The following is a 27,785-nucleotide window of genomic DNA, read 5'->3' on the forward strand; positions in this document are numbered from 1 at the left end:
TTGATTGTTTTCTTTCAATACAGAAATCCTAATTCTGTGCATCGGAATGCGCCATGTGCAGTGACTGCATTCTGTGTGCACCACAAATGTCAAATGACCAATTATTATGTGTGTCTATTGGTTCAAGTTGCAGCAAGAAGGGTTTTAGTCTTTGACTTACACCTTTGACACAAAACAACAAGGTACAGTCACTCTGCTAAACAACATCAGCTTAAACCAACTGACACCATTAGAAACGTATAACCAGTTCCTTCCAAGGCACACTGATGTCTTCTGGACTTTTCTCCACAGCAATTTAGCCTATCTCTAAAACCCCAACTGCTGCCCAATGCATGAAGCATAAATCATGTGTTACAAGTCAACTTATACTTAAATAACAGTGTTCGAAATTCAAGTTCAACTTGAATTTCGAACACTGTTATTTAAGTATTTTTTTCTAAGTGCAACAAATGCCTGAGATATAGACTTTACTTGTACAGTCTAGTCAGAGACACACCTACCTTGCGTCGTCACAGTGTAGTGGTCACACACTCTTGATGTCTGAGTGATCTTGAACAATTACACTCTCCTCGTCCTCGAGTCGACTGCACCGTCCGCACATGCTCTCGTGAGGAGATGGGGATGATGAAGGGTGACTGGACGTGGGCCGGCCCGATTTGCCCAGCAACTGCAGAATGTCCAATCACTGAATGGCTTAACACTAAGCCATTACAGTGATTGGGCACATTGCCATTGCCCCACGTTGGACGCTCCCACCCCCGGGGTGCAAGACTAGACTGGCAACCACAAGCACAGTCAGAGTCTCAGAAGCACAAGCACTACTATAGTATATAGCAGTAGCTAGCCAATCCTGATGCTGCTCTCTTCAGAGGAGAGCTGCTCTCTAAAGAGAGCAGCGTCAGGATTGGACTGAGCATGATAAAAACGTTGCTCCTTTTTGAACCATTGGGGTCTGTGGCAGTAGCAAACCCCGTACTCAGCGGTGCTTGCTTTTCGAAGGCCACAGGGCTTCGTAGCTGAGGAAAGGCAGCCGATCAATCACCACATGCGCAGTGGTGCGACAGTGAGTCAGAGACAGAGTCAATGCAGGGGCTGTCACGTGATTTGTTGACGAGGCGCGGCAGCGCGAGTTTTAAATTATAATCAGTATGAGTTTTTTAATAATATATAAACTTGAATGTGCGCTAAATTGCCCCAAATAATTATTAGTGGGGCAACGCCCCACCGCCCAAATGGTAAAACCGCCACTGATCCCAAAGTATCAGTCAGCCAGGGAAGGTATCTGAGCCCTACACTGGCTTCCTATGACGAAGCGCATCTCCTTCAAGGTTCTGAATTTGGTGTACAAGGCAATGCATAGTAACAGCTCATCGTATCTTTAAACTTTGTTTCAGTGGTATACTCCAGGGAGGAGCTTAAGTTCCTCTTCTCTTAAAAAACTGGTCACTCCCAGATTTCGCAGGTCCAAGTGGGGTGGACCCTCCTTCTCTGTGGCAGCTGCACAACTCTGGAACTCTTTGCCCATTCCCATTTCCAAGACGGACTCGCTTCCGGTCTTTAGGAAGCTCTTAAAAACCTGGGGGAATATTTACAACAACTTGCGATAAATAATGCAAAGCGCGCTTAGCGCTTTTTTTTATCAGCGGCTATTGCTGGAATACAACGCCAAGATAGCGCATTATTATCAACACTTATCTCCGAGGCTATATGAAATCCAGCAATAGTGGCGAAAAGCTCCAATATTGCTTGAAAAACAGAGATAAATTGTGGGAGATAATGAAATCCTTGCTGATACATCCCTCTGACCTTAACCCTGCAATCCAACTCCCATTATGTAGATGGCTTAGTCAAATTTTAAGCAGGTGTTAAACATCCTGCGATAAGGGGACTTAGCGCGATTATTCTTTTCGCTAAGCGGGTCTGCTGCAGGCTTGTAAATACCCCTAAGCCTTATTAACGACTATTTCCATGATGTTTTGCTCCGGAACGCCTACTTTGCATGTCATTAGCGATGGCATGTAGGGCGATAATAAAACTGGAGCAAACTCACGGAAACTAGCGCTAACAAGGCTTAGTGCGAGCTTGTTAGTAGTGCAAGGTAAATATCGCCACTTTTCTGGCTTTTAAAACCAGAAAAGCGGCAATATGGCCCTTGATAATATGCCCCTTGGTAATTTGCCTCCTAGCTAGTGCTGTCACTTCTCCATGTTCCGCAAAGCGCCTTGACACCAGCTGGTAAAAGTGTGCTCTATAAATACTATTCTATCCTACTTACCGCAAACCGGTCTGGCTTGCTGTCAAGCTTTATTGGGGTAACTGAGCCATCTCGAGAGGCTGGCAGGAGAGTAAAGATGGCAGTCACTCGGACACACTTAAACAGAAGCAACCCTCAACACAAGCAACATGTCCCATGCTCCCCAAACATAATGCAACCCAAAATAAAGCTGCTCCTTAGATCACAGAATACAGTCCTTAACAGGCTAAAAACAAAAGCAAGTACACCAGCCACATAGCATAACACCCTGCCTCTACCCCACAAGATATGGGCCAATGCAGTGATGCATCACAATAGACTTATGCTCCAGGAAATACAATCCAAAACTGTAAGCCTCCACAACATACCTCCTCATATCTCATCTGGCCAAAAATATCAACTCTTAAAGCCCGAACTCACCACTGATCTTCATACCTGCTCATAACATCCACCAAGGCAGCAGAAGACACACCTACGAAAGTGGCCACACCCATGTGTTTAAACTCACAACACGATACATGTGATAACACATCAATACACCATGATGTCTGCTCCTATCACAGCACACCTAACAATACTACTGCATACCACAGATGATACATCACATAACAGAAAACACACCTACAAAACCACTTAACAATGCAAAACACCACGCTCACCAGCCATTTTATACCACACAGCCCTAAATCCGGCACAACATTATGTTAATATATTTGGTAATACAAGGAAGACATAATTTCCTGAAAGTATAAAGGACAATGCCACCAAGAAATAGAATCCATAAGCACTGGAGAACAGGTAGATCTCTGCACCTGCCCCATGTCATTTGCTGTCACTTGCAAAGCCTTGAATTCGATGGGAGTCACGAATTTAAACAACACCTTTGTCCCCTAACAGATGGAGGCTTCCATTGACGGCTGGCCAATGTCATCCGACTGTAATGTTATACTCTAGATGCAGGGGGCGTCAGTGATGCACACGGCTTACCCCTAGCAAGCAAAGCACAGCCAGCTATTCCAGTGATTAGAAGCAAGGCAAATGAGGAGGAAAGCACTGTTTCCATACTTACAGTCTCTGAGCTGATGTATTTGAGGTCTTGGTGTTTCCCGGCCTCCACGGGCAGACAGTAGGGCTGAATGAAGAAGAACAGAGAACCAATCAAGAAGTGTGCACTCTGGAAACCGGAATCAAAAGTGATGTTACTATCTGGACACATACTTCTATGTAAGGACCATGGCAAAAAAATATGAAGAATAAAAACTGCGCGTATCATTACCTAATCTGTATCATCACTAGAGTAAAGAAAAATGAGATAATGTAAATTACGTAGCATTCCCAACTACAGAGCCAGAGATGTAGACGGCCATTGAGTGTGGGGGTTCAGTGGCTGGAGAAATTTTCCTTATGTGTTTCTTGGCAAACACTTTGCACAGATTGTGTGTGGAATTGTAAACATGCCTACATAGGATGTGAATACAGAAAGTCTTTTCTCGACATCATTTTCTTGTAAATAAATGCAGCCTAAAAAATGTGTGTCCAGTTACAGTATTTCAGGATTTTATCACAGGAACTGAGCACGCATGGATACTTTTGTAATGTAATGTATGTATACTTGTAAAGCGCACTGTTACCTCGTTACGTGGTGTCCTGGCGCTGTATACCGCTGGGGAACCCGTCCTGGCTTTTCCTGTTAGAGGGCACCCCCAAGGTGAAGCCAGGCATCCCCGGCGCTGCTGGGGCCGTTGTGGAGATTAAGCAAGCTATTGCCCAGAGTTGCAGAGTGGGACCCATGGTTAGCGTAGGCACCTAGGCGAGAATTATCGAGTCCGCGGACATTGACCCAAGACCCTGCCGCGTCGGGAATTGAACCCTGGTCCCAGGCCGACCTCTGCTTCAGGGTCTGCCGCTTCTAACCAGTGAGCCACACTTCTCCACTCTGGGATTTTTTTTAACTGAGAAGTCCAGTATACAGTGTTTTGGTTACTATTTTGTAGTTATAAATGTTATAAATATCCAGAAACGGAGCAATGGCTGTGCCATGCTAAGTTTTCATTTGTCGAGAGATGTTCCCCTGGAGTTTTGCTTTTTGGCAAAGTTTGTGAGACTCCTCGGCGTAGGAACCCCTCTCACTACAGATCGGGTGCTTCCCTGTGAAGCCCTTGACGTGCCCTGAAACTGGGAAGGCCCAGCATTGGTAACCATCCATACATCAAGTGACAAGATGGACGGTCCCCGCTTCACCCTCTCTGCTTAAGCCCCGGCACTTAGCAGCTGATTATGGCTTTTATGGTGCCTAAGGGCACCAACGGTAGTTGGTTACTGGTTTCTTCATGTTGAATTTAGTTCAGAAGCTTGTGGCATTTGGGGGCTCCTTTTATGTTTATTGAAAGCACCAGAACATTCGCTAAAGCACTCCCTAAAATCAATCTTTGATGAGGTGGGCTCCCCCTGGTACTCAAAGGTAGGACAAGCTATTGCAGCATTGAAAATCGAAAGAAGGAGTTTGTCCCTGCACGAAATTCCTTTCTCAGCCTGGGCCCAAGCAGTTAAGCGCCAAGTCCGGATCATCTCCTTTGGACTTGACCTTGCATCTCTTCGGCAAAATCCACTAACTCAGGCCCTGGACAAATCATATATTCCAGGTAAACCCCAACCTTACCTGCAAGATCCAGTATCCACTTGCGCGAGAAAGAAAATTTTGTACTTTCGACTTTTGGCCCTCAGGATCATGGACTTCAACCCCAAATGGGCCCGTACGGATGGCACCCTGGCCTGTCGTCTATGCAATTACCGCAGAGAATCCTGGCTACACTTGCTGTGCTGCTGCACAAAGCTGGCCAATGATCGCCATCGCTTGCTGCTTCCGATTTTACGGAATACGGACTATAGAACTTGCAGAGAGGCTTCGGACTGGTGCCTCTCAGTCTCCACGACCTGTTTGATAGCCAGAGTTGCGAAATTTATACACCAGGTAAAAATGGCACTCGACTCCCACTTAACGGCATTGTCTGCAAAGTAACTGGAAGCCCTCCGCCCCAGTTATCCAACCTGGGCTGGTTTAAAGACCCACGAAGAATCCATCTTTCGTCAACAGCTCTTGGTACATGAATTGACTCTACCGAACTTTCATGTGCCTCCCCTTATCAGTTGGGAAACACTGGTACAACCTATACATCACTCCTTTTAAAAGAACTCTGCTTTGGACAGCTAATCAGGACTAATATGTTAATGTTTAACCCAAAGTGACTTTCACTTTTATGTGTGGATGGGACTTGTGAGGGGGTGAGTCGGGACGTTCATAAAGCTTCTTTTTTTTTTATTTTATCTTATACTGTAAAGATTTTAAGTAATCATGCAGTTTATTAATAAAAATTGTCAAAAAAAAAATTGTCGTAGGAACCCCTCTCACTACAGATCGGGTGCTTCCCTGTGAAGCCCTTGACGTGCCCTGAAACTGGGAAGGCCCAGCATTGGTAACCATCCATACATCAAGTGACAAGATGGACGGTCCCCGCTTCACCCTCTCTGCTTAAGCCCCGGCACTTAGCAGCTGATTATGGCTTTTATGGTGCCTAAGGGCACCAACGGTAGTTGGTTACTGGTTTCTTCATGTTGAATTTAGTTCAGAAGCTTGTGGCATTTGGGGGCTCCTTTTATGTTCACTTTTGTAATTAAATGTAAAATTCATGAATTTTACATGAAACCTTTGCTAGTGGAAGCCTACCTGAACATTGGAACATATGTGTACAGCACAAGCTTCATTGGTGGCTCATTACCTTTAACTAGCTGCAAACATTTACTGTAGTATGAGTTTTATTTGCAGTAATGAAGATGACTGCGGCCCTCGGAGGACTATCCCATCCCCACTTCTCTTCCACTTTCTTCTTTGTTTAGTCACTGCACTGCATTGTGGGAAGTAGCCCTACACCAGACTCATCCCAGGGGAGGCAACCAGGCCACAGATGGTTCACTGGAAGTTCAAACTCTAAGGATACACTGGGCAGTGATTGGTAGGAGCCATCTGCCCAACTGCATTGTTTTGGGTATATAAGTTGGAGGTGCCCTGAAGCTTACTGAACATTGTTTCAACTTAGGACCTATATGGACTGCTCCTTATGGAGAGGCAGTGCTGGCCACCTCCGTCTGCCCAGAACTGAGCCGGCTGGCTGCGCTGAAGCTCTGCTGGCTTGTTCTGCTGCTGACATCCCCCAGCGTGGAAAACCCCAACTAGTCTAAGGAGACCCAAGATGCCACACTTCATCTTTCCCTCACCAAAGACAGGGGAAGGCTGCTGAAGAATCAATTTAGAGGATATGAGGTTTGCAACCCCTTACTGAGCCCCTTAAAACTCTCATCAAAGAAGGATGCACGTTGACTGAGAGATCAACCCATATGAAGTCCAGATGAGCAAGAGGTGGCTCTCCTTGATGAGCACAGTCTTGCCAGCATCGACATTTGCTAGTTTTATTTCATCGTTGCTTCCTTCATCTACACTATCTGGTGGTCCAGCATTAGGTTGGTTGGATTCAGAAACCTTTGTGATCTGTTGAGCTCACGGGCTTGTAGCGCTTGTGTTCATCTCAACATCCTCAAGATCAATATACCATCTTGTTGTCCATCCCTAGACACAAACTCTGCAATACTGTCCCTTTCCTCTACGGGTACCTAGGATACTGTATTTTGAATTGTTATCTTCGTTTTCTATGGTGTGTTGTTAGAGATGTTTGTGATCTGCTGGGGTTGTGAACCTTAATAATTACAGAAAAAAAAGGTAACCTGTGCTTTGACAGGAAGATTGTAATCCTCCTTTTTGATACAGTATTGGTTTAGTGTTTGTGAACTTTAGCTGTTTGCCAACATTACGCTATCAGGCTACCATTCTCCACACAACCCACACCAGTTTTGCTCTGATTGGGGCTCTTCAGTCGGGTGCAGCTTGGTGTGCAAAATAAGGTTGGACTGGGATGTGGCCCGGGACGTTACTAATGGCTGGGATTAATTCAAGCATTCCATCATTCACATTTTTGTATATCTTTGATGTGTCGCCCTAAGTGGGATGGGTATGTCGGGCGTGGGTCCTGTGCACACTGTGTCACTGTAATCAAGTTACACTCGACTGAAGAGCCCCAAATAGGGCAAAATCGGTTTTGGGTTGCTTGTGTTCCTGTTCAGAGAAGACCTGGTGTGGCAGTTCAAGCTGCACTTTTCCTATTGGTGCAGGGTCAAGACTGGGCCTAATCTAAGTTGGCATGGTAAGCAAAATAACTATGTGTTAAAACGCTACCCCAAGTAATTGCCAGTGGGTAAACTTATTGCAAACATTCTCCCATCATCGTTTAAGTGTTTTTTATACCATGTATATCATAACTAGAGAAGCAAATGAATCTGCCCTGCAGCAGTTAATTAATGACGACCTGATGCATTAACCCTTGGAGCAAGTGCTAAAGTGCTGATGCATTTACAGATGTAGGAAGTGGTTAAATACATTACACTTTGGTTGTATCACCAACACAACTTGTTGCTACGAATCCATTCTGCTTTTCTAGCTATATGAGTCATTAATAGGACTGGTGCACCAGTCTAAAAAAGATGATGAAGACTGATTGTGACAGGTGTATATCGTCATCCAATATGTTGATAATCTGGGTGTCGTTCGCGTATGTAATTACATCTTGATTATGAGATTTGATGAGACGGACCATAGAGGTTATACATTAAATAAAGAGGGGCTTGAGAATGATCCGTGTGGGACTCCACAGTCCAGTTTGATCACTTTAGAATAAAAGGAGGTAAAGGAACCAGTTGACGACGGGTAGAAAGAAAAGATTTCACGCATTTTAAAGTTTGATCTTTTATACCAGGTTCTCCTAGCCATAAAATAAGAGTGGAAAGGGACATGGCATCTAAAGCAGCTGATAGATCCAGTAGGATTAGTGCTGTGATCCCCTATTTATGTATTTATTTACTATTTATTTATTTAATATTCAGTTTTATATAGCGCAAACAAGACTCTTTCGGGGGAAAGAGCGCTTTACAAGGATAACAATGAATGCTATGTTAGAAAGATTGTAGGGAATATATCAACATACAATATAAGACAAATAAGCAAAGGTCAATCAATCATTCAGGTCATGCTTGTAAAGCGCAGCTTGTCACCTGAGACAGAATCCAGGCGCTTGCTGCAGGTCTCAGTCAAAAAACCATTTCTTGAGTCCCTCCCTGAAGTGAGTCAGTGAGGGTGCGATGCAGAGGTGGAGGGGGAGGGAGTTCCAGACTTTGGGGGCGAAAAGGGAGAAAGAGTCCTCCGGAGCGACAGTGGCGTTTGCAGCGTATCAGTGCAAGGGTGAGGTGTGTGGAGCAGAGGTTCCCAGGAGGTTGGTGGAAGTGTAGGCGGTGGTTAATGTAGGCCTGTCCTTGGTCGTGGATGGCTTTGAATGTGTGGGTCAGGAGCTTGAAATGCATCTCTTCTGGACCGGTAGCCAGTGGAGGTCCTTCAGGTGCTGGGTGAGGATTAGAATGTCGGCTACGTACTGGATCGTCTGGAGTCTTTGAATGAGTTCGGTGGTGGTCCCTGCATAGAGAGCATTTCCGTAGTCTAGTTGGCTGGTGATAAGGGCTTGCATCACCGTCTTCCTGGTGCTGATGGGAGCTATTTGAAGATTTTGAGGAAAATGAGAAGTGTATGGATGTAGGCTGAGGAGACGGCGTTGACCTGACGTTTTATGGAGAGTTTGCTGTTGAGGATGATGCAGAGGTTGTGGACTTGGCCTTTTAGCATGGGGTGGGTCTGAGTTCTGACAGCCACTAGGAGTCGTTCCAGATGGCAGTGTGTTTGCTGAAGATCTGCACATCGGTTTTGTCTGTTTGAGCTTCAGGCAGTTAACCTTCATCCAGGCTGAGATGTTCTCCATACTGTTGTGAAAGTTGGTCCTCGTTGAGGTGAGGTTGGCTGAGAGCGAGAGGATGAGCTGAGTGTCGTTGGTGTAGGAAAGATGGTTATATTGTGCGATCTGAAAATGTCTGAGAGCGGTGTCATGTAGACGTTTAAGAGGGTTGGACTGAAGGATGAGCCTTTGTGGGACACTGCAGATGGTGTGCTTGGATTGCGATGTGAAGAGAGGGAACCGACTCTCTGGATGCATCTTGTGAGAAAGGATGCTATCCATCTGAGAGCATATTCTTTGATACCAATCTGACGTAGGCAATCGATGAGTGTGTGGTGAGAGACAGTGTCGAAGGCTGCGGAGAAGTCCAGCAGGATCAGGGCGAGTGATTCTCCTCTGTGGAGTAGTGTGCAGACGTTGTCTGTTGCAGCTATCAGAGCTGTCTTGGTGCTGTGGTTGGCTCTGAAGCCTGATTGGAGAGTGTCCAGTAGGTTGTTTCTTTCCAGGTGGATGGTGAGTTGGAGTTTATGGCCTTCTCCAGGACTTTGGCGGGGAATGGGAGGAAGTGGTAGGCCAGGGTGTTTCAGAGTTTCTGTGAGGAGGGGATGGAGTTTGCGCTGGCTGACGGGCAGCTGAACTCTCCTATGATGGAGAAAAGTTCCTCGGCTTGGTTGGTGCTGGTCTCGATCCGGTGGGTGAGGGCCTCCTTTTTTGCGGATTTGATCTGGTGGTGGTAGTCATTGAGGGCTGATTTGAAGGTGGCTCGGTTGGTGTGGTTCTTGCTGGTGCACCATCTTCTTTCCAGCTGTTTGGACTTGCGTTTTGACATGCTGAGTTCTGGGATATACCTGCTGGCTTGTTTGGGGGGTCTGTGGGGTCTGTCAGGTTTGGCTTGAGTGACTCAGTCAGCGGTGGTGGTAATCCAGTCGTTGAAGTTTTGTACTGCCTGATCCAGGTTGGTGATGGCATAGGGCTGTGTGGCGCTGAGGGTGTCGGTCCATTGTTGGTGAGTGACCTTGGTCCAGCTGCGGAAGGGTGCGCTCTGGTGTTTGGGATATGGTGTGCGCAGGTATGGCGAGGGTGAAGTATACAATGGAGTGGTCTAACCAGGTAAGTTCCAAGGTATGGCTTTATCTGATTGTGTTGCTTGATGTCAAGATGGGGTCCAGTGTGTGTTCTGCTTTGTGAGTGGGGTTTGTGACCAGTTGCTTGAGGCCGATGCTGTCCAATCTTTCCCAGAGGTCGGTGGAGTTGGTGTTGGTGGAGTCATCCATGTGGAAGTTGAGGCCTCCCAGGAAGACGCAGTGCTCGCTTTAGTTGTCGAGTGTAGTGATGAATTCAGCAATTGCGTAGCTGAGGCCAGTTCATGTTCCTGGCAGTCTCAGTAGTGTAATCGCCGGTGCGGAGCAGGAAGTTCATGTGTTCCATGATCAGCGCGGTTTTGCCATCAGTGATGGTGCAGGTGATTCCTTGTGTACCATGGTGATGCCGCTCCGTGTCTGTTGGTGCGGTTGTTTTGTTTCATCTTGTAGCCAATGGGTGATGCTGGGGCAATGTCCGGGGCCAATGCGGGGGTCAGCCAGGTCTCTGTAATGAAGGTTATGTCAGGGGTGAGGGTGGAGAAGGTGTCCCAGACTTCAGTGGTGTGTCTGCAGAGCAATCTGAAGTTGATCAGGATGCAGTGGAGTTATTCCAGGGGGGGATTGGCCTCCGGGCTGGTGTGGCACTAGTTGCTGCAATGGTGGTAGGTGCAGGGGTGCAGGGGTGTAGGTGAACCGGCAGCAGATGCAGCTTATAGGTTCCGCTGTGGAGCAAGGCGAGGCAGCAGTTGTTGTTGCTCCAAGGGTCCACGGCATGAAGGTCTGCCGTAGAGTATCTGTGGGAGTGTAGGGTCCAGTGTTCCTAACAATGGGGGCAGTCCTGGCGTGGACTGGCGCAAGTGGGCTTGTCTTTGGTGTGTCTTCGGCATGCCAGCAGCGCGGCCACATCACAGCCTCCATAAGTAGTCCTGGAAGGTGGGAGGGGCTGGCATGTTCCCCACCAGGCTGTGTAATGCAGCCTGGTGGGGAACTTGCAAAGTGCGCATGACTGACGGCCAGCCAAGCAGTCATGCGCACTTGGAGTGTGCAAACAGCTCCTCTCCCCGTGCCCCACTACTCCCTAACCCAGCCCGGAACCTGTGAGAAATAAAATGATAATGATTATGTTATTATCATTCTATTTTTCCTGCTGAAAGAGCAGTGGGGCGACATTCCTCCGCCTTAGCGGAGGAGCCGCTCCTGCGTTTGGCTAGCAATCCTAAAGCAAAATAAGCACTGATAAGATGTAATATTTTTGCCAGTTGAATTTCTTTGAGGACTTTTCTTTGGCATACATCCAACAGAGATCTGGCAGAAGATTTCTTTTAGATCAAATTAATGTGCCTTGCAATGAGAGTGGACTGCAATTGAGTGAATGTACGTAGTAAGGGTTGGAGGCATTTTCTGTAATATTAGCCACTGTTGCATTCAAGGGTACCTTCAGCCCTCTTAGTCTCATAGGCAAGGAAGGTATCATTGTAAATTGGAATGGCAGACCTGAATGTGATTTAAAGATGATAGGGTTTGTGAGGCAAAAATTGAAGGCTGCTCTACAAATTTCAGAAAAGATCCAGAAACTTACTTTGGGGTATTTGTAGCCATTTTGAATTCTACATGGCAAATTAAATTTTTTAGTTTTTCAGTGGGGTTTGTTAGTGAGCTGGATGGATGAGGAAGTAACAAGTGTGGCACTACCTCTAACGTTTTCGTGTTAGGACATTTTTAGTGGCCAAGAACAAAGAACAGCATCATGTATTTAGGGGGAGGATTTTTGACAAAGCATCAAACATCTACTTTGCACATTTTTTAAGGACCTGGTCAGGATTGGCATTTAGGATAATCTTGGGAGCATTGGCCAAGAATGCTGATGGAAATTCTTCAGTATTCAGGCTTGACCCTGGTCTTCAGGCAACTCATATTGTTGGGTTAGTACAGGACTTTCCACCAAGTGCTTCAAAGGGGACTGTTGAAGGGTGAGACCAGTTAAGCGGAAGCATTGGTAGACTGGTGACCCACTCTTCTGTGCACACTACAGATCAAGCTGGTGCCCTAGTTCAGAGTGGAATATACACCTGATGGAGCAAAGCCAAACATTTAAGATTCTGCAACTCAGATCTTACCTATATGTCAACCCAGACGTTAAAATCCCCCAAGACTAAGAGGTGAGGGTATTGTAAATGGCATCAAGAAAGCAGCGATTCCTTCAACAAATAATCTGCTTTTACCTAGTGGGTGGTAGACCAACACCAAGGTAAGGGATCCATTTGCAGAAGTACTACATACTGCCAGCATGGCTGCAGAAGGAATATGGAATTTCAGTTCCAACCTTTTTTACACTAAATAATTTATAGAAAATATCTGTCCTTGTGTGCTATTTCTTTTATAACTCTGTTTATTGAAAAACAAAAAGAAAACATTACAAAAAGGAAACTAAATCTCAAGTGAACACTTACAGTTTCAACACATGGGGCATTGTGGCAAGGTACAGAATCAAATACAACAACACATAGTGCAGAGATCCTGGGGAGTCCTGTGCCTCTAGGACCAATCTCGGTATAGGTGGTTCACAGATCTTGCCTCGGTAACTATTCCATGCTCCCCATATCTTCCCCCACTTCTTCGGGCAACCCCTGGCTACGTATACTGCTTTTTCCCTAATTATGCACCAGTCAAGGTCTTCTGCCCATTTGTTAACTCGGGCGGCTGACTGGCTCCCCAGAGCTGAGCAATATTTTGTTTAGCCACCATATACGCCAGCATCCCCCACTGTTTCTGGTACACATTCAGATCTGTAGGCTCCCACACGTTCAACAAACACCTACGGGCTTCCGGTCGCATTTCCACACCCATAACTTCCCCCAGCTCTTCATGAATCTTCGTCCAATATGACTGTATCTCAACACAATGCCAGAGAGTATGCATTAAGGTGCCAATTTCCCCACACTTTCTCCTACACTCTCCATTCTCAGCTCGTCCCATTCGTACCAAACGAGGACCAGTTATATAGGATCTATGTAATATCTTCAATTGCACCAGTCGGAGCCGCATCTGGATAGCGACTACTTTCGGGGAGGAAGCCGCCTCCGTCCAGCCCTCATTGTCCAGTTCTAACCCATCCGCACTCCATTGGGCTCTAATCCGCACCAACGGGTTCTCCATGTTATTGACCAATTTCCTGTATATCAGGGAGATAGTTTTCTCGGGGATATGTACATCCAGTTCTCGGTCCTCAAGAGGCGACGCATCCGGGAGTACCGTGCCCTTAGGGACGTGAGTGGTGAGGGCATGTCTCACTTGCCGATATCGATATTATTCGTTATCGTGTAAACTATAATGTTTTTTGAGGGACTCGAAGGTATGCACTGTGTCTTTCCCCCACACATCTTTTATCTGGGCAATTCCGATAAGATCCCACCTATCGAACCCCTTAGATTTCCAAAGACTACCTAGATTCTCCGAATTTAGCAGGGGAGTGGCTAGTGTCAATTTGCCATGCCAACCTAGACATTTATTGGCCGTGTGCCACACTTGGATCGCATGCGCGGTTGGGCTAGTCAACGGAAACCTTCCGGGCCTGGAATACAGAGATCTCTCTATCATACCACCCAGGGCCTGACCCCGGTCCATGGCATAGCCTGGATCTCCGGGAAGTCCGTAGATAATATGATTCACCGTGGCCAGCTGTGAGGCCCAATAGTACTTTCGTAAATCTGGAATTCTGATCCCGTCGTCATACCACGGGAGAGTCAATTTACTAAACGCTATACGGGCCCTACCGTCCCACAGGAGCTGCCTCTGAAGAGTCTCTATCTCCCTAAAATATGCAGCCGGCACTGGGTCCATCGAGTTCTGTAAGACATACAAAAACCGAGGCAGAGCCATCATCTTGAAGAGCATGGCTCTCCTGAGCAAGGAGAGTGGAAGAGCTTTCCAGCGCTCCACATCTTTCTTACACCTGTTCAACGGGGAAGCTAAGGTTTTTGCATATCGTAACTGTGAATTGAGCGTGATAAATATACCCAAGTATTTAAATCCAACAGTCTCAATATGAACCGGGCACGACTGCAGAATCACCGGCTGGTCGCCCACCAAGACAAAGAGCACCGACTTTGCCCAGTTTATGGCCAGTCCGGAGTATCTACCAAAAATGACAAGCACATCCAGAAAGTTGCGGAAAGAGTCCCTAGGGTTGGTAAAGTAAAGCAAAACGTCATCTGCATAAAGCGAGATCTTATCTTCCCAGTCAGACGACCATCGTAGGCCCCGTATCGATCTATCCCATCTGACCCAGGCCGCCAAGGGCTCCATTGCAAGGGCAAAGAGCAATGGGGACAACGGGCATCCCTGTCTCGTGCCTCTACCCAATGAAAAGTCACCAGACTTACAGTTATTAACAACCACTCTGGCTAGGGGCTTTGCGTATAGCAGGTGCACCCAACCAATAAACTCACTTCCAAAGCCCAGCTTCGCCAACACCGCAAATAGATATTGCCACTCCACTCAATCAAAGGCCATTGTGGCGTCTAAAGATACCAACACTGTCCGCTCGTGGATCTTCGGAGAGCCACCAAGGACGCCGTGTAGTCTAAGCAAATTCAGTGCTATGTTACGAGGCATGAAACCGATTAATCCGGGTGGATGAGGGTTGTAATCACCTTGACTAGCCTAGTAGCCAGGAGTTTTGCTAGAATTTTGGGTTCTGCGTTGAGAAGTGATATGGGCCTATAAGATGAGCATTATGTCTTAGGCTTACCAACTTTATGTATGACCACAACATTGGCCACTTGTTGGTCATATGGGAGCTCACCCTTCTCTTTGCTTTCCAGGAACATGGCTTGGACGTGCGGGCGAGTCTACCAGCGTTCAATTTGTACAACTCGATCGGTACCCAGTTGGGGCCTGTCGCTTTACCGGATTTTATATGCCTGATCTCCTGTGCAACTTCATCGTCTGAAAACGCGGAGTTGAGGTAACTCCTGTCCTCCTCTGACAAACTCGACATAACAATGTCTCTAATCATTTCGCTATTTTCAGCTTCCGTAAATTCACTACCGGCCGTGTAAACATTCTTGTAGTACTCAGAAAACTCGTCTGCCACAGCCTGGGGATCCGTGATCCTACATGACTCCAACCCTTCCAACTCAGGTACCAGCCTAGACGCTCGCTCTCCGTGCTCAAGCCATGCAATCAATTTACCGGCTTTATCGCCGTGCTCATATATACGGCTCTGGACTGCATTATTATGGGCCACCGCTCTATCCCTAACGAGATCTTTATATTCCTCCTGTCGGAGCCTCAGCAAGTGGAGCTCCTCAGGAGTATGCGACTTAGCCACCTTCTCCTCCAAAAGTATAACCTCCGTCTCTTTCTGGGCCACTTTTGCATGCCGTTTCTTCTTCTTGCCTGACACTAAGGATAATAACTCACCTCTCGCTACTGTTTTATATGCTTCCCAGAGGGACTGCGCCGAATCAACAGACCCCTCATTTTCCAGGAAATAACGGTCTGACATCCGGAGCACCTCTTTTTTAATAGCTGGGTCCTTTAACTGCCAGGCGCTAATGGGAGCTATCCTCCCCACTGCTGGTTGATCAAGGGCGAGCCGCATCCATCGTGGAGAATGGTCAAAAATTCCCCTCCCGAGAAACTTCACCTCATGGACCATGATCGCCATTGCCGCAGGTAACAAAATGTATTCTATCCTAGAAATGTGGGTGTAATGCGTCAATGTTGGGCTGCGAATTCGCCAGCTATCAACCAACCCCAGCGTGTCTAGGAATTCTGAGAACAATATATGAGAGCCGCTGCACTCCAAGGTAAATACAATTAAACTGGGTAATGTAGATAGTCTATTAGATAGGTGCGCAGGAAGTCACCTTCCAGGTCCAAAAGGTGCGTTCGATATGAAAGCAGTGGGAGCCTTACAGGGGGTAAGGACAAATCCTGGGCACTCTAGTAGGCACCTTGGTGCGTAAATATGTTCAATAAAGTTCTGAGTCCAAAGTTGAACAAAACTGTTGTTTGATTTATTTCAACATATTTTCATCGTCATGGTAGTTTGTTAATCATAATTCCATATTTTCGTAATCATATTCCAGTCATATGATCAAACATCAAAATTTCAATATTTTTGTTGGATTATACAATCAAAATTGTCCCCGATGCATTTCGTGCAAGGATGCACTTCTTCAGGGGGAATCTAGAAAGTAAAAGGAAACACTATGTAGGGCGCTGATACAGGAGTCCTAAATACACACCATGCATTAATGGTGAATAAGTGAAAAAAGGAGGGGTGAAGTCCGAGTTTATTTAACAGTAATATAAGGGTGTGGGGTCATCACCAGTCTAGTGAGAGGAAACACAAGCAATAAAGAATAAAATGAGATTTAAAAGAGTGAGAGTGCACGGAGAGAAAATAAAGAAGAACAAAGATCCTGAAGATTCAACCTGAGGTGTGCGTGTAGGTTTAGACAAAAAACGGCGGTGCTCTAAAGTGAATAATCACTTGTGAACGGAAGAAACGTTGTGGAAAGCGTTAGAAAACCATTGAAAACAAATGTGCCACCTTACCAGGTATGAGAAGAAAAACCGGCATTCTACGTGATCCAGGGAATCTCCGCGAAAGTGATCGTGAACCCGGAAGAATTCTGAGAGCCATCTCTGTGTTGGTCCAAGCGCCCGCGGTGGACTGCAGTCCACCTCTCAATCTAATACAGCATTAAAGTCGCCACCTAAGACTAGGCCACCAAGGGGCAATGTAAGAAAGACAGCACTCAGATCCCGGAAGGTCTCAGCCTGGAGGCCCGGTGGCACATATATAGACAAAAAGGTGACCGTCTTGCCCCCACCTGCCCCGAGACTCCCGCATATCTGCCCCTTTGGTCCACCCAAGTAGCCTGCACAGACAAAAGGAAAGGAATTTTTCACCAGTATACCGACCCCCCTAGAGCCGGTGGTAAACCCAGCATGCACCACCAACTTATACCCCCCTTTATGGAGGGCCAAGCATCTATTACCGACCAAGTGTGTCTCTTGCAACAATACCGCATCCGGGGAGTGTCGTCTAATAAGTTGGATGACCATCCCTCTCTTGATCTTGTCACCCAAATCATTCACATTCCAACTCAGCACTCTCATCCCTGATCCTCGACTACTCTGCGCCATTCAACCCATGTAAAGAACGTTTCGCTACATTGGTATCACCTGACTCAAAATGGAAAAAAAAGGAAAGAAAAAAGAAAAACTACAATTACACAAAAACATACCCATCCTACCTCCCCCCACCCTGCACCCCTGCTCATGGCATTTGCCAACCCCCAACTCGCAGTGTGCCTGGCGCCCCATAGTTCAACTAATGACTATCCAAATATAGATCAGAGGAGGAAGCCAGAGTCCCACATCTCCGCCCCCGCCCATAGGAAACATGTCTTACGCCTGGAGCTACACTCAATAAAAGGAAACCGCTACACAGGATTAACTAGCAAGCGGTACTCCCCCTCACCAGCCCACACTGCTCGAGCAACAGCAATATTTTGTACATCTCTGCCACCTGCCCCCGGGGAATCTCTCTGGGGGGAAAGACCCTCCAGCCAATCCGAGGCAATTTCCTGGTTATCAAAGAACCAAGCTTTCTCCGCCACTTTAACTCGCAACTTGGCCGGGTACAACATGGCATACTTCAGACCCCTGTGCCTGATCCGCTTCTTGACTCCAATGAAACTCTGCCCCTGCCTCAGGACCGTCTGAGTAAAGTCTGGAAAGAAGGTGAGGGTGGAATTCTCATGACTCAGGGGGCCCCCGGATCTGGAAGCCTGCAGGATAGCGTCTCTATCTCGGAAGTTGAGCACCCTCGCGATCATCGGACGTGGTGGAGCCCCCGGCTTGGGTCGTCCTCCCGGAATTCTATGAGCACGCTCTATCGTGAAAAAGTTACTCAACCCTTTCGGCTTCAGATGGTTAAGGATAATGTCTTCGACAAAGAGATCTGGGGCCAAACCTTCAGCTTTCCCTGGGACGCTAATTATCCGTATATTATTCCTCCGAGCACGTCCTTCGTAATCGTCCAGCTTGCGGCTCGCCGAGTCGCTGGCAGCTTTGAGTCCACGAACCTCCCGTTGCAGCTCCGACACATCGTCAGTCAAGCTTGCAGTTTTGATATCAAGCTACTTGACCTTCTCACTAGTTTTAGTGAGATCAGCACGGATCAGGTTGACCTCAATGGACACAGTGTCCAGCTTATGGTCTAGCAACGCCATCTGCTGCCCTAAGGAGGTCTTGACACCTTAAACAGCGGCCATAACATCTTGCAGTGTGGGTTCTGACGCCAAATCAGTGGATTCTCTACTTCCTCCCAGCATCTGACCCGACCCAGAAGGCGAGCCCCTGAGCAGCGTATATCAATCTAATTTGTTGGATTGGACGGATCGGGACCCCTTAGTCAACCTGGGCTGTGGCTTTTTGCCCTCCGACCGAGTCGCCATCTGGAGTCAGTATGTAGAGGGTCGCCGACCCACGGCCAACGTACTTGTGATGATAGTCCGCCCAGGAGCACCCCTGTCATGACCACCGTTCCCAGCACTCCAGCCCCTCACCGGATAAATCAGCCCCCACTTCACGAATCTTTCATCAGACTGGTCAGGTAGGTGTCTCACTTCAGGTCACTACGTGGGCCCTCGGGATCAGCCCACCCTCAAGTAGCAGTACAGAAGTCGTGGATGTGGGTCAAATACATACTACAAGAGGGATAGTGTCCGCCAACAGTGCCACAGCACAGGGGGCGCCTAACACCAGAACTCACAGTCAACCGCCAGTCTCACCCGGTCAAATGGGGCGCCACAGAGGACACGATGCAACCGTACCACAATCCTCAGAGGGCCACAGGATGCTAGCAGCCAGTACCTCGGGTCTTTAAGGAGGTTTCCATGGCACGAGCTCAGGCAGCTGCTCGGGTCTCTCCCTGTCCACCCGCTGCACCCTTGGCAATATCCGGATCCTCCAAGCAGTCAGACGGGCGGCAAGCGGCTAAGGAGCCTCCATTTATAAATTTGGGCTTTAACTGTGTCCATAGGCGCTTCAGCCCCGGTGTCTTTCGGCCTCTAGCTCGCCGCCCCACACAACCTGGGCCAGTCAATAGCAGGGTCCCCAGAGCGCAGTACAATCTGGCCAAGCACTCCTCATTATGGCCGGAAGGGGGGCCAAGTCTGGTCCCGAGGCGCAGCAATCCACATGCAGCTCCCACAAGTACAATAGCGATCAGGGGGACTCGCGGTCGCCCGGGCCCCCTGATCGTGCCACTTCAATTAAATTCGACCGGGGGAGGCAAACGCACTTCCAAGCCGCCACTCAGCCCCCAACAGGCACCTCGCACCGACCGGAGCCCCGCCGTAGGTGCCCAGGGGTCTCCGGTCGAGTCTCCAAATCCAGGATGAGGCGCGGCCGGGAACTTCCGGTCGGCGCCACCGATGTTGACAAGTCCGGCGCCGGCCGCCTCTCCACGCTAGTCCCCGGCATCTACGGCGGCGGAGGCCCGGACTTCACGGGCGCGCTGCTCCCGCCCACTGTCACGCCCCGGGCCCGGAGCGACATCCACCGCACACCACTTGCACTCCGCCGGGTCGGCCCCTCAAAGGCGCATCAGGATGGCTTCAGGATGGTAGAGGGCGAGGCACGGGTCACCGTGAGCTACTGGCCTACGCGGCCATCTTGGGTGCCCACGTAGCTTCGCCTCCTTTGTGTGCCATTTTATATCCAGGTGGAATGGGAGATGCATTAGTTGGGTAAATTATATTGTTCAGGTATTTTTCTAAAAAACATAAGAGATCAAGGTCCAATCATGTAATCAGCGTCCCACTTACTGATTTCAAGTTGTATGATGATTATATCACATATTTATTCAGACTTTGCATGAATACAGCTCTAATCTGTTGTATATTACTTAAGAATATTCTCCTTGAGTACGCTCGCTGCTATCTGCCCGATCAATGCAATTGCTCCCGGTGGGGCCTGTGTTGTTGTATTTGACCCTGGCCTCCTTCACTTACACTTCCTGAGTTAACCATTGTCATTTTGACCAGGAATACTCAGTTGGCACCTGGGTCACAATAAATCATAACCATTTCTTTCAGGAGAGGAGGGCAGTGCAGCGGTGTAGAAAGGGAGTGCGGTGGGTGCGGGTCGCCCCGGGTGTTATCACTGAGTGGGGGTGACAAGATGGTAGAGAGCGTATGGATAAGGAAGGGATGGGGGTGATCCTTTCTGCTGAAGTATGTCTCTGTAGTTTGTACTCGAGAGGGGGATAGGGGGAGTGACCAGACATTTTCCGCACCGGGTACCACCTGACCTTGCTACGTCACTGGGGCAGCTCTGGCAGACTCCTTGTAGGGCAGGCAGTGTACTCTTCTTGCTTGATCTTTATTACTATCGCTAAGGCCTAGAATGTGATGAAGAGAAGGTTCGAAACATGGCCATCCCCTGACCCAGTGCATATATTCAGTGGGTCTATCTTTTTTTTAATTGGATGGATAACCAGGAGAGGAACAGTTCTCAAAATGCAACTTGCAGGGGGTGTTGCGGGTGGATACAAGTACTGCTTGCCAACATAAGATATCCGTAAGAGATTTATTATTTGCTGTTTGTTTTTTACCCAAGGTAAGAACAACCAAACTTATACTCGGAAATGTTTTTTTCACGATGAAGACCAAATTTAATATCAATAAACAAAATAAACTGCATACAGCATGTTTTTATGTTCCAAAGTGAGAATGTGCTTCAAAAATCTATTGCATTAAGCATGTAGTACATTAATTGTGTAGCTATCTGGTCTTATGGTGAATGAATCTGAAAGGGAAATAGTTGGTAGATCCAGGTACATTAAACAGAACAGGCCTTTGGTGAAAATTTTTAATAAAGTTACTTCCTGGTTTACTGCTTTTAGTCATTTCTCGAAGAGCTTAGGCTCAGACTGGTCGTTTATGAAAAATCCAAAATTTAAACAAAATTATTGAAAACAAGAAATGTAGTTCTTTGTTTACATTAAAAATGCTCCAAATCTGTCACTTTCTCATCATGGAAGCCAAAATCAGATAGACAAATTAATATACCAAATAATTACCATTAATAAATAAATTACATATGTTCTCAGTTATTCCATTTTATCTTACTTTGGAAAAATCGCCAATCAGATTTTCATCTTCAATGTCACTCTCTTTCACTTGCTGGATGCTTTCCTTTACCTGGTTAAAAAAAAGACAAACATGAATTACGATGAGTAAAGCACACCTGAAGCGTGAAGTGGCAGATGAAAACATGGGGGCGATGCTGTTTCTAAATTTGTTACAATGTCTCACAAAGTTATCAATATACTATCAACAGAGTTAGCCACTTTTATTATGTGACTTTTTCAGTTATTTATAAATCAATTACATTTTAATTTTATTTGGAAAGATGACTTTGTCATGTTTAAGTCATTTACTTCCATTGAGAGGCCGAGGTCTCAAAACCAAGTTGTTACCATGATCAATGTTTTCTAAAGTAATATAAAGTTGTGTATTAACGCATAACTAGAAAATAGATGATTTTGTAGGTAAGTGCGATATGAATACACAAATCAGAGAGTAAATATCCCCTTTCTTGGCTCCTTCAAACCCAGCATTAACATTATTGAATATTTCCAACAGTGTGTGTTTTGAGTAAGATCAGAAGACCTTTGGTGAAAAACCTCTTATAATCCGTAAGGAAAATTGAATTTTTTTGAGTTCGAAGGGTAATATGCAATTTATAAGCTCTGCACGAACAATAATGTCTGTCGGTTAATTATTATTTGCATATTTTATGTAAAGGTCCTTACAGCAGCCATCTTGGGATCAGTCACTGTTGTGTTATTGTAGCTGTATAAACAACTCTGTGTTTGCTAATTGAGACTTTGCTACTTCGGTAAATGCTACAAAAATAAAGTCATTCAGCAGGAGTAATATGGATACTGACTTCCCACCACAGCAAATAACTACTCCTTCTAAGAAAGATGGTCTCCTCTACAACCTTAACTTCCCAAACTCCTAAAATCGTCTCTGATACATCCTGTGAACTCCTGCTTACTCAAATGTATAGGTTATATACCTCAGCAACAAGTCTTCCTGTGTCGGCTTACGCTCGCGCATACAAAAAGACCACAAACTCATGCTCCAGTAACAAAATGGGCTCAGATAAACGTACGCAGACACCTTTGGAGCCCTTTCTCAAATGTGCTTGTGAGGAGGCAGGGATCCTGGTCCTATGGGAGGCCGCACACCCTCCCTAGTGTATAAGCCCTAGCCTGCCGAACTTCGAGCTCAGTTAAAGCGCAGGCTCAACTCAGCATCACCACATTTGCTGTGGCATCACTGGCTCTAGGTCCGCCCAATGCCAGATTGAGGGGTCCATCCTGAAAGAGCTCTTGGAGCTCTGCAGGACCTGGAAGGCATGACTGAAGACGCACTCAAGCTGGGAGAGCATCAGGCCACTGCTGTTTCTGCATCTATCGAGCAGAAGCGGCAGCAGGGGCCAGACACTGCCATGGCAGCAGCACTGACCAGAGCATGACAACAGCCCGCCGGTCCTTCCAGTCCTAGCTATGAATGCAGTTGCAGAAACTCCTGACTCTATCTCTGTCCTTGCTCTCCAAGCCCAGAAAGCTGGTCTACAATTGATAGAGCTAAGAAGAATCTTAGACAAGGGCCAACCTGCCATGGAAGCTGACCACAAAATTCAGTGCAGTTTGGCTAAAAGCTTATTTGAGTACCTTAGGTTTGAGGATATTGCTGAAGAAATGAGACTGCTACCATCGAAGTTGGGGAATTGGCACTCAAAAACTTTGCTAGGCGACAAAGAGCTCTCTACTGGAATGGAAAGACGCACAAGTCATACCAATTAGGAAAAATTCTAAACTTCCACCGGATGTGATTACAAACTATCGACCCATCTCCTTGCTTCCGTTATATAGCAAGTTGCTGGAGAAACATATTAATAAACATCTCTCATCTTTTTTTGAGATCTCCAACTGCCTGGACCTCAAACAGTCGGGATTCCGCCCCCGTTACAGTACGGAATCTGCCCTGGTCAAGGTTCTAGACGATATTCGATTTGAGGCGGATGGGGGTCGAGCAGTTATTCTTATACTGCTCGACCTATCCACCGCCTTTGATACCATCTCACACTGGATCCTCCTAGATAGATTGCACACCATAGGTATACAGGACACGGCCTTGGAATGGCAGACAGACTTCCTTAAGGACCGGACCCAAACTGTTAATCTGGGCCCCTTCAAAGCTAAGACCACCTCTGTGACTAAAGGAGTACCACAAGGCTCATGCCTTAGCCCTACCCTTTTTAATATTTATATTGCCCCTCTTGCCGCTCTGCTTAGGAAGATTGGGTTTATCCCAGTCTCCTATGCAGATGACACACAACTGCTCCTGGCATACGATACCGATGCACCTAATATTCAAGAAATCTTCTCTGAAGGCATGCTAAAAATCAAGGCATGGATGAGTCAGAATTTCCTTCAGCTTAACACTAGCAAAACTGAAATCATGCTATTCACGGAGGCAGTCACCAGCTGGTCCCCAAGCTGGTGGCCGGAAGAGCTTGGGTCGGCCTCTACGCCCAAATCGGTAGTTAAGAACTTGGGGGTATTGTTCGACAATAAGCTAAACATGGAGGAGCACATAGCATCCATGAAACGTTCTTGCTTCCATGCCCTCAGTCTCCTGCGGAAAGTCTTTCATTTGCTGCCCCTTACTACTCGCAAGACTCTCATACATGCCCTGGTACTGAGCCGTCTGGACTTCAGCAATGCCCTCCTTATCTCGGCCAAAGATTCTGCCCTACAGACCCTTCAGGTGGTCCAGAACACAGCAGCTCGCTTGGTTACCAACGCCCCCCGTCGCACTCCCTCCTTCCCCCTCCTTCGCAAATTACACTGGCTCCCCTTTCGTAAACGCATTCATTTTAAAATTTGTTGTATAGTCTTTAAAGGTCTCCATCAGCTTGGCCCTATATATTTATCTAACAAATTGACCACATATACTCCTTCGCGCAGGCTTCGTTCAGAAGGCAAAGGCCTCCTGGTCATTCCCCGCTTTAATAAAACCAAGTGGGGAGGGAAAGCCTTCTCCCACCTGGCGCCCAAAATGTGGAATCAGCTACCCGAGGCATTATGCCTCACCCACAACTACTTCAGCTTTAGGAAGAAACTGAAGACATTCCTGTTTTAAATGTTATGATCTCTTGCCTCTACTGTCATCAGCACGGAGATACCCCATGTGGGGCGATTCAAGCGCTCTATAAATCATCTAAATACAAAATAAATAAAAAATACTGGAATGGGTGCATATGCTTCCTACGTGCCTGCCTCAGATTTACCTTAGGGAAGGGAAAAATATAATCTACTGGAAACTATGAGTCAATATTATGCCGGAGAAAGTAGCCAAAAATTTCTAGTAGAGCCAGAAGTCCTAATTTGGAACATCAAGGAAGCCCGTAGGACAAACAACAATGACTCTGATGAGGAGGCAGGGTTGGCTGCCAATGAACTGCTGAGGGGGGGGATAGCTTTACATTCATCTTTATTAAAGGAAAAGTTGAGGAAGTGTCAGAAACTGAACAGACTTGGACAGACATGCCAGATACTAACAGGAGCTATTTTACCGCATTCTGAAAGTCTTCCACCATATATGTAAGTGTTCCCTACTTTCCAGCACAATATCCAAAAGCAATTGAAAAGGGACAAAACATTTCTGATCCATCATCCAGGACAACACCTGCAGTTTCTGATTCCTAGCACCCAAATGAGCTCTTCCTCCAGCTGTACACACGTGGCAGTAGGCATGTGGCCCAGTCTGCACCAATGCCCAGTGCCTAGTACAACTGCACAGTGCACACAGTACAAACTGCGCACTGGGCAGGGCCAGTGTTCTGTTCATTTACACCCCACATTTCTAAAGATATGCAATTTTCGTTTCTTAAACTTGTCAGAATTGGACACATGCCGCCAGTGTCTACAACAGGATATCTTCCGTAAAGCTTTTTGGCCCCACCACATCCATCATGTCGGCCCACCCATGTACCTTCGTGGTCCTCTCAGATCCAGAATGCTGGCGCCGGGCGTGGGCACAATATAATGAGGGGGCCTGAATTTTTTAGCTATGTGCTGAGAAAGTTACATTCTTTACATCATAATACCGTGTCTTCTGTAAAAAGGCCACTAGAGAGCGCTGTACGACTTGTTTTGAGATTAATAACACCAGCCCAATGAGATGTATATTTAGTGATGGAGAGAGATACAGTGCAAGTGTCTGTCTGTGTTATACCTCTATTTATAATGATCCTGCTGGTAATTATATTTTAATATCATTTGTATTTATGCGTGTGCATATTCCTATAAGTGAAAATATATAACGCTTCGTACTGAAAAGAAATTCAATCGTTTTATGATGCTTCTGTCGTTTGTGTTTATCCTGTCTAGATGCATTATTTAATGTTTTTTAACAAAGCACCTGTACTTGTTGAATACATGCATTGTTGTGGCAATCAATATAAGAAAACCGAGGTGCGCAGTGTATGGTGACAACGGTTATACAACAACAGATGCATTCACCTGACAGATCTAGACAAGTACCACAAAGGCGACGTCCTTCTCTGCTGTCCGCAGCCCGCACGCGGCACACTGCTGTAAAGCAAGTTCAAGTTCAAGTTCAAGTTCAGGAATTTGTATAGCGCACTACTCACCCAGAGGGTCTCAAGGCGCTTGAGGGGGGTGTGTGCATTACTTATCGAATAGCCAGGTTTTTAGCTGCTTTCTGAAAGTGAGGTGGTTCTGTGTAAGGCGGAGGTGAGTGGGGAGAGAATTCCAGGTCTTGGCCGCTAAGTAGGAGAAGGATCTTCCTCCCATGGTGGATTTATGGATGCGCGGAATTGCGGCGAGGGCTTGGTTGGATGATCGTAGTTGGCAGGTGGGTGTGTAGAAGTACAGTCGTGTGTTGAGGCATTCGGGTCCTAGGTCGTAGAGGGCCTTGTGTGCGTGGGTGAGTAGACAGAACGTTATTCTCTTGTTGACGGGGAGCCAGTGGAGGTCTTTCAGGTGACCGGAGATGTGAGCTTGACTGGGGATGTCCAGTATGAGTCTGGCTGAGGCGTTTTGGATGCGTTGGAGTTTTTTCTGTAGTTTTGCTGTGGTTCCGGCGTAAAGGGTATTTCCATAATCCAGTCGGCTAGTGACCAGTGCGTGGGTGACTGTCTTTCTTGTTTCGTGGGTATCCAGTGGAAGATTTTTTTGAGCATGCGTAGGATGTTGAAGCATGAAGATGTGACGGCGTTGACTTGTCTGGTCATCGAGAGGGTGGAGTCTAGGATGAAGCCCAGGTTGCGTGCGTGATCTGTAGGTATGGGTGCTGTACCCAGGGCCGGTGGCCACCATGAGTCGTCCCAGGCGGAGGGGGATGATCATAAGATGAGGACTTCCGTTTTGTCCGAGTTGAGTTTTAAACGGCTGTTCTTCATCCATTCGGCTACTTCTTTCATTCCTTCGTGTAGATTGGTTTTGGCGGTGTTTGGTCTTTGGTGAGGGAGAGGATCAGCTGAGTCTCGTCTGCGTAGGAGATGATGTTGAGGTTGTGTTTTTGCGCGATGGATGCTAGGGGACTCATGTAAACTTTGAAGAGGGTGGGACTGAGTGATGATCCTTGTGGAACACCGCAGATGACTTTGGTGGCCTCTGATTTGAATGGGGGGAGGCGGACTCTCTGGGTTCTTCCGGCGAGGAACGAGATGATCCAGTCCAAAGCTTTTCCTTGTATTCCGACGTTGCTGAGGCGTTGTATGAGGGTGCTATGACAGACTGTGTCGAAGGCGGCGGAGAGGTCAAGTAGGATGAGGGCAACTGTTTCTCCGTTGTCCAGTAGCGTTCGGATGTCGTCTGTAGCAGCGATGAGGGCGGTTTCGGTGCTGTGTTTGGCTCTGAACCCGGACTGTGAGGGGTCGAGGGAATTGTTGGATTCAAGGAAGGCGGCGAGCTGATTGTTGACGGCTTTCTCGATGACTTTGGCAGGGAATGGGAGGAGTGAGATGGGGCGATAGTTCTTAAGTTCAGAGGGGTCTGCTGAGGGTTTCTTTGGAAGGGCGCTGAGTTCGGCATGTTTCCACATTTCCGGGAAGGTAGCAGAGTTGAAGGAACAGTTGGTGACATTGCGGAGATGGGGTGCGATGATAGAGTCTGCTTTGTTGAAGATGTGGTGGGGACATGGGTCGGTTGGTGAGCCTGAGTGGATGGAGTTCATCAGGCGGATGGTGTCTTCAGTAGTGATTGGGTTCCCGGCGCAAAGGTTGTGAGAGTGCTGTTTTGGTTCGGAGGTGGGTGGAGTGGACTGTTCTTCGGACTGGTTTTCAAAGCTGTTATGTATGTCAGCGATTTTGTTGTGGAAGAAAGAGGATAAAGAGTCGCAGAGGTCTTGGGAGGGAGTGATGTCGTTGGTGCCGGGGGTGGGGTTGGTAAATTGTTTGACGATGTTGAATAGTTCCTTGCTGTTGTGGGCGTTG

General features: G+C 47.1%; 1 protein-coding gene across 1 annotated transcript in view; it reads right to left on the reverse strand.

Annotated features, from left to right (window-relative positions):
- The window catches only part of LOC147711908 (M-phase inducer phosphatase 1-B-like), a 227,697-nt gene that overhangs the window by 87,334 nt on the left and 112,578 nt on the right, over window positions 1-27,785 (reverse strand). The window contains exons 6-7 of the mRNA XM_086920255.1: window positions 21,377-21,448; window positions 3,324-3,386 (exon numbers count right to left, since the gene is read on the reverse strand). Coding sequence (XP_086776381.1) covers window positions 3,324-3,386; window positions 21,377-21,448 — 135 coding nt within the window. The remainder of the gene's footprint in view (window positions 1-3,323; window positions 3,387-21,376; window positions 21,449-27,785) is intronic.

Source organism: Lissotriton vulgaris, chromosome 5, assembly GCF_964263255.1.
Source record: "Lissotriton vulgaris chromosome 5, aLisVul1.2, whole genome shotgun sequence".
NCBI lineage: Eukaryota > Metazoa > Chordata > Amphibia > Caudata > Salamandridae > Lissotriton > Lissotriton vulgaris.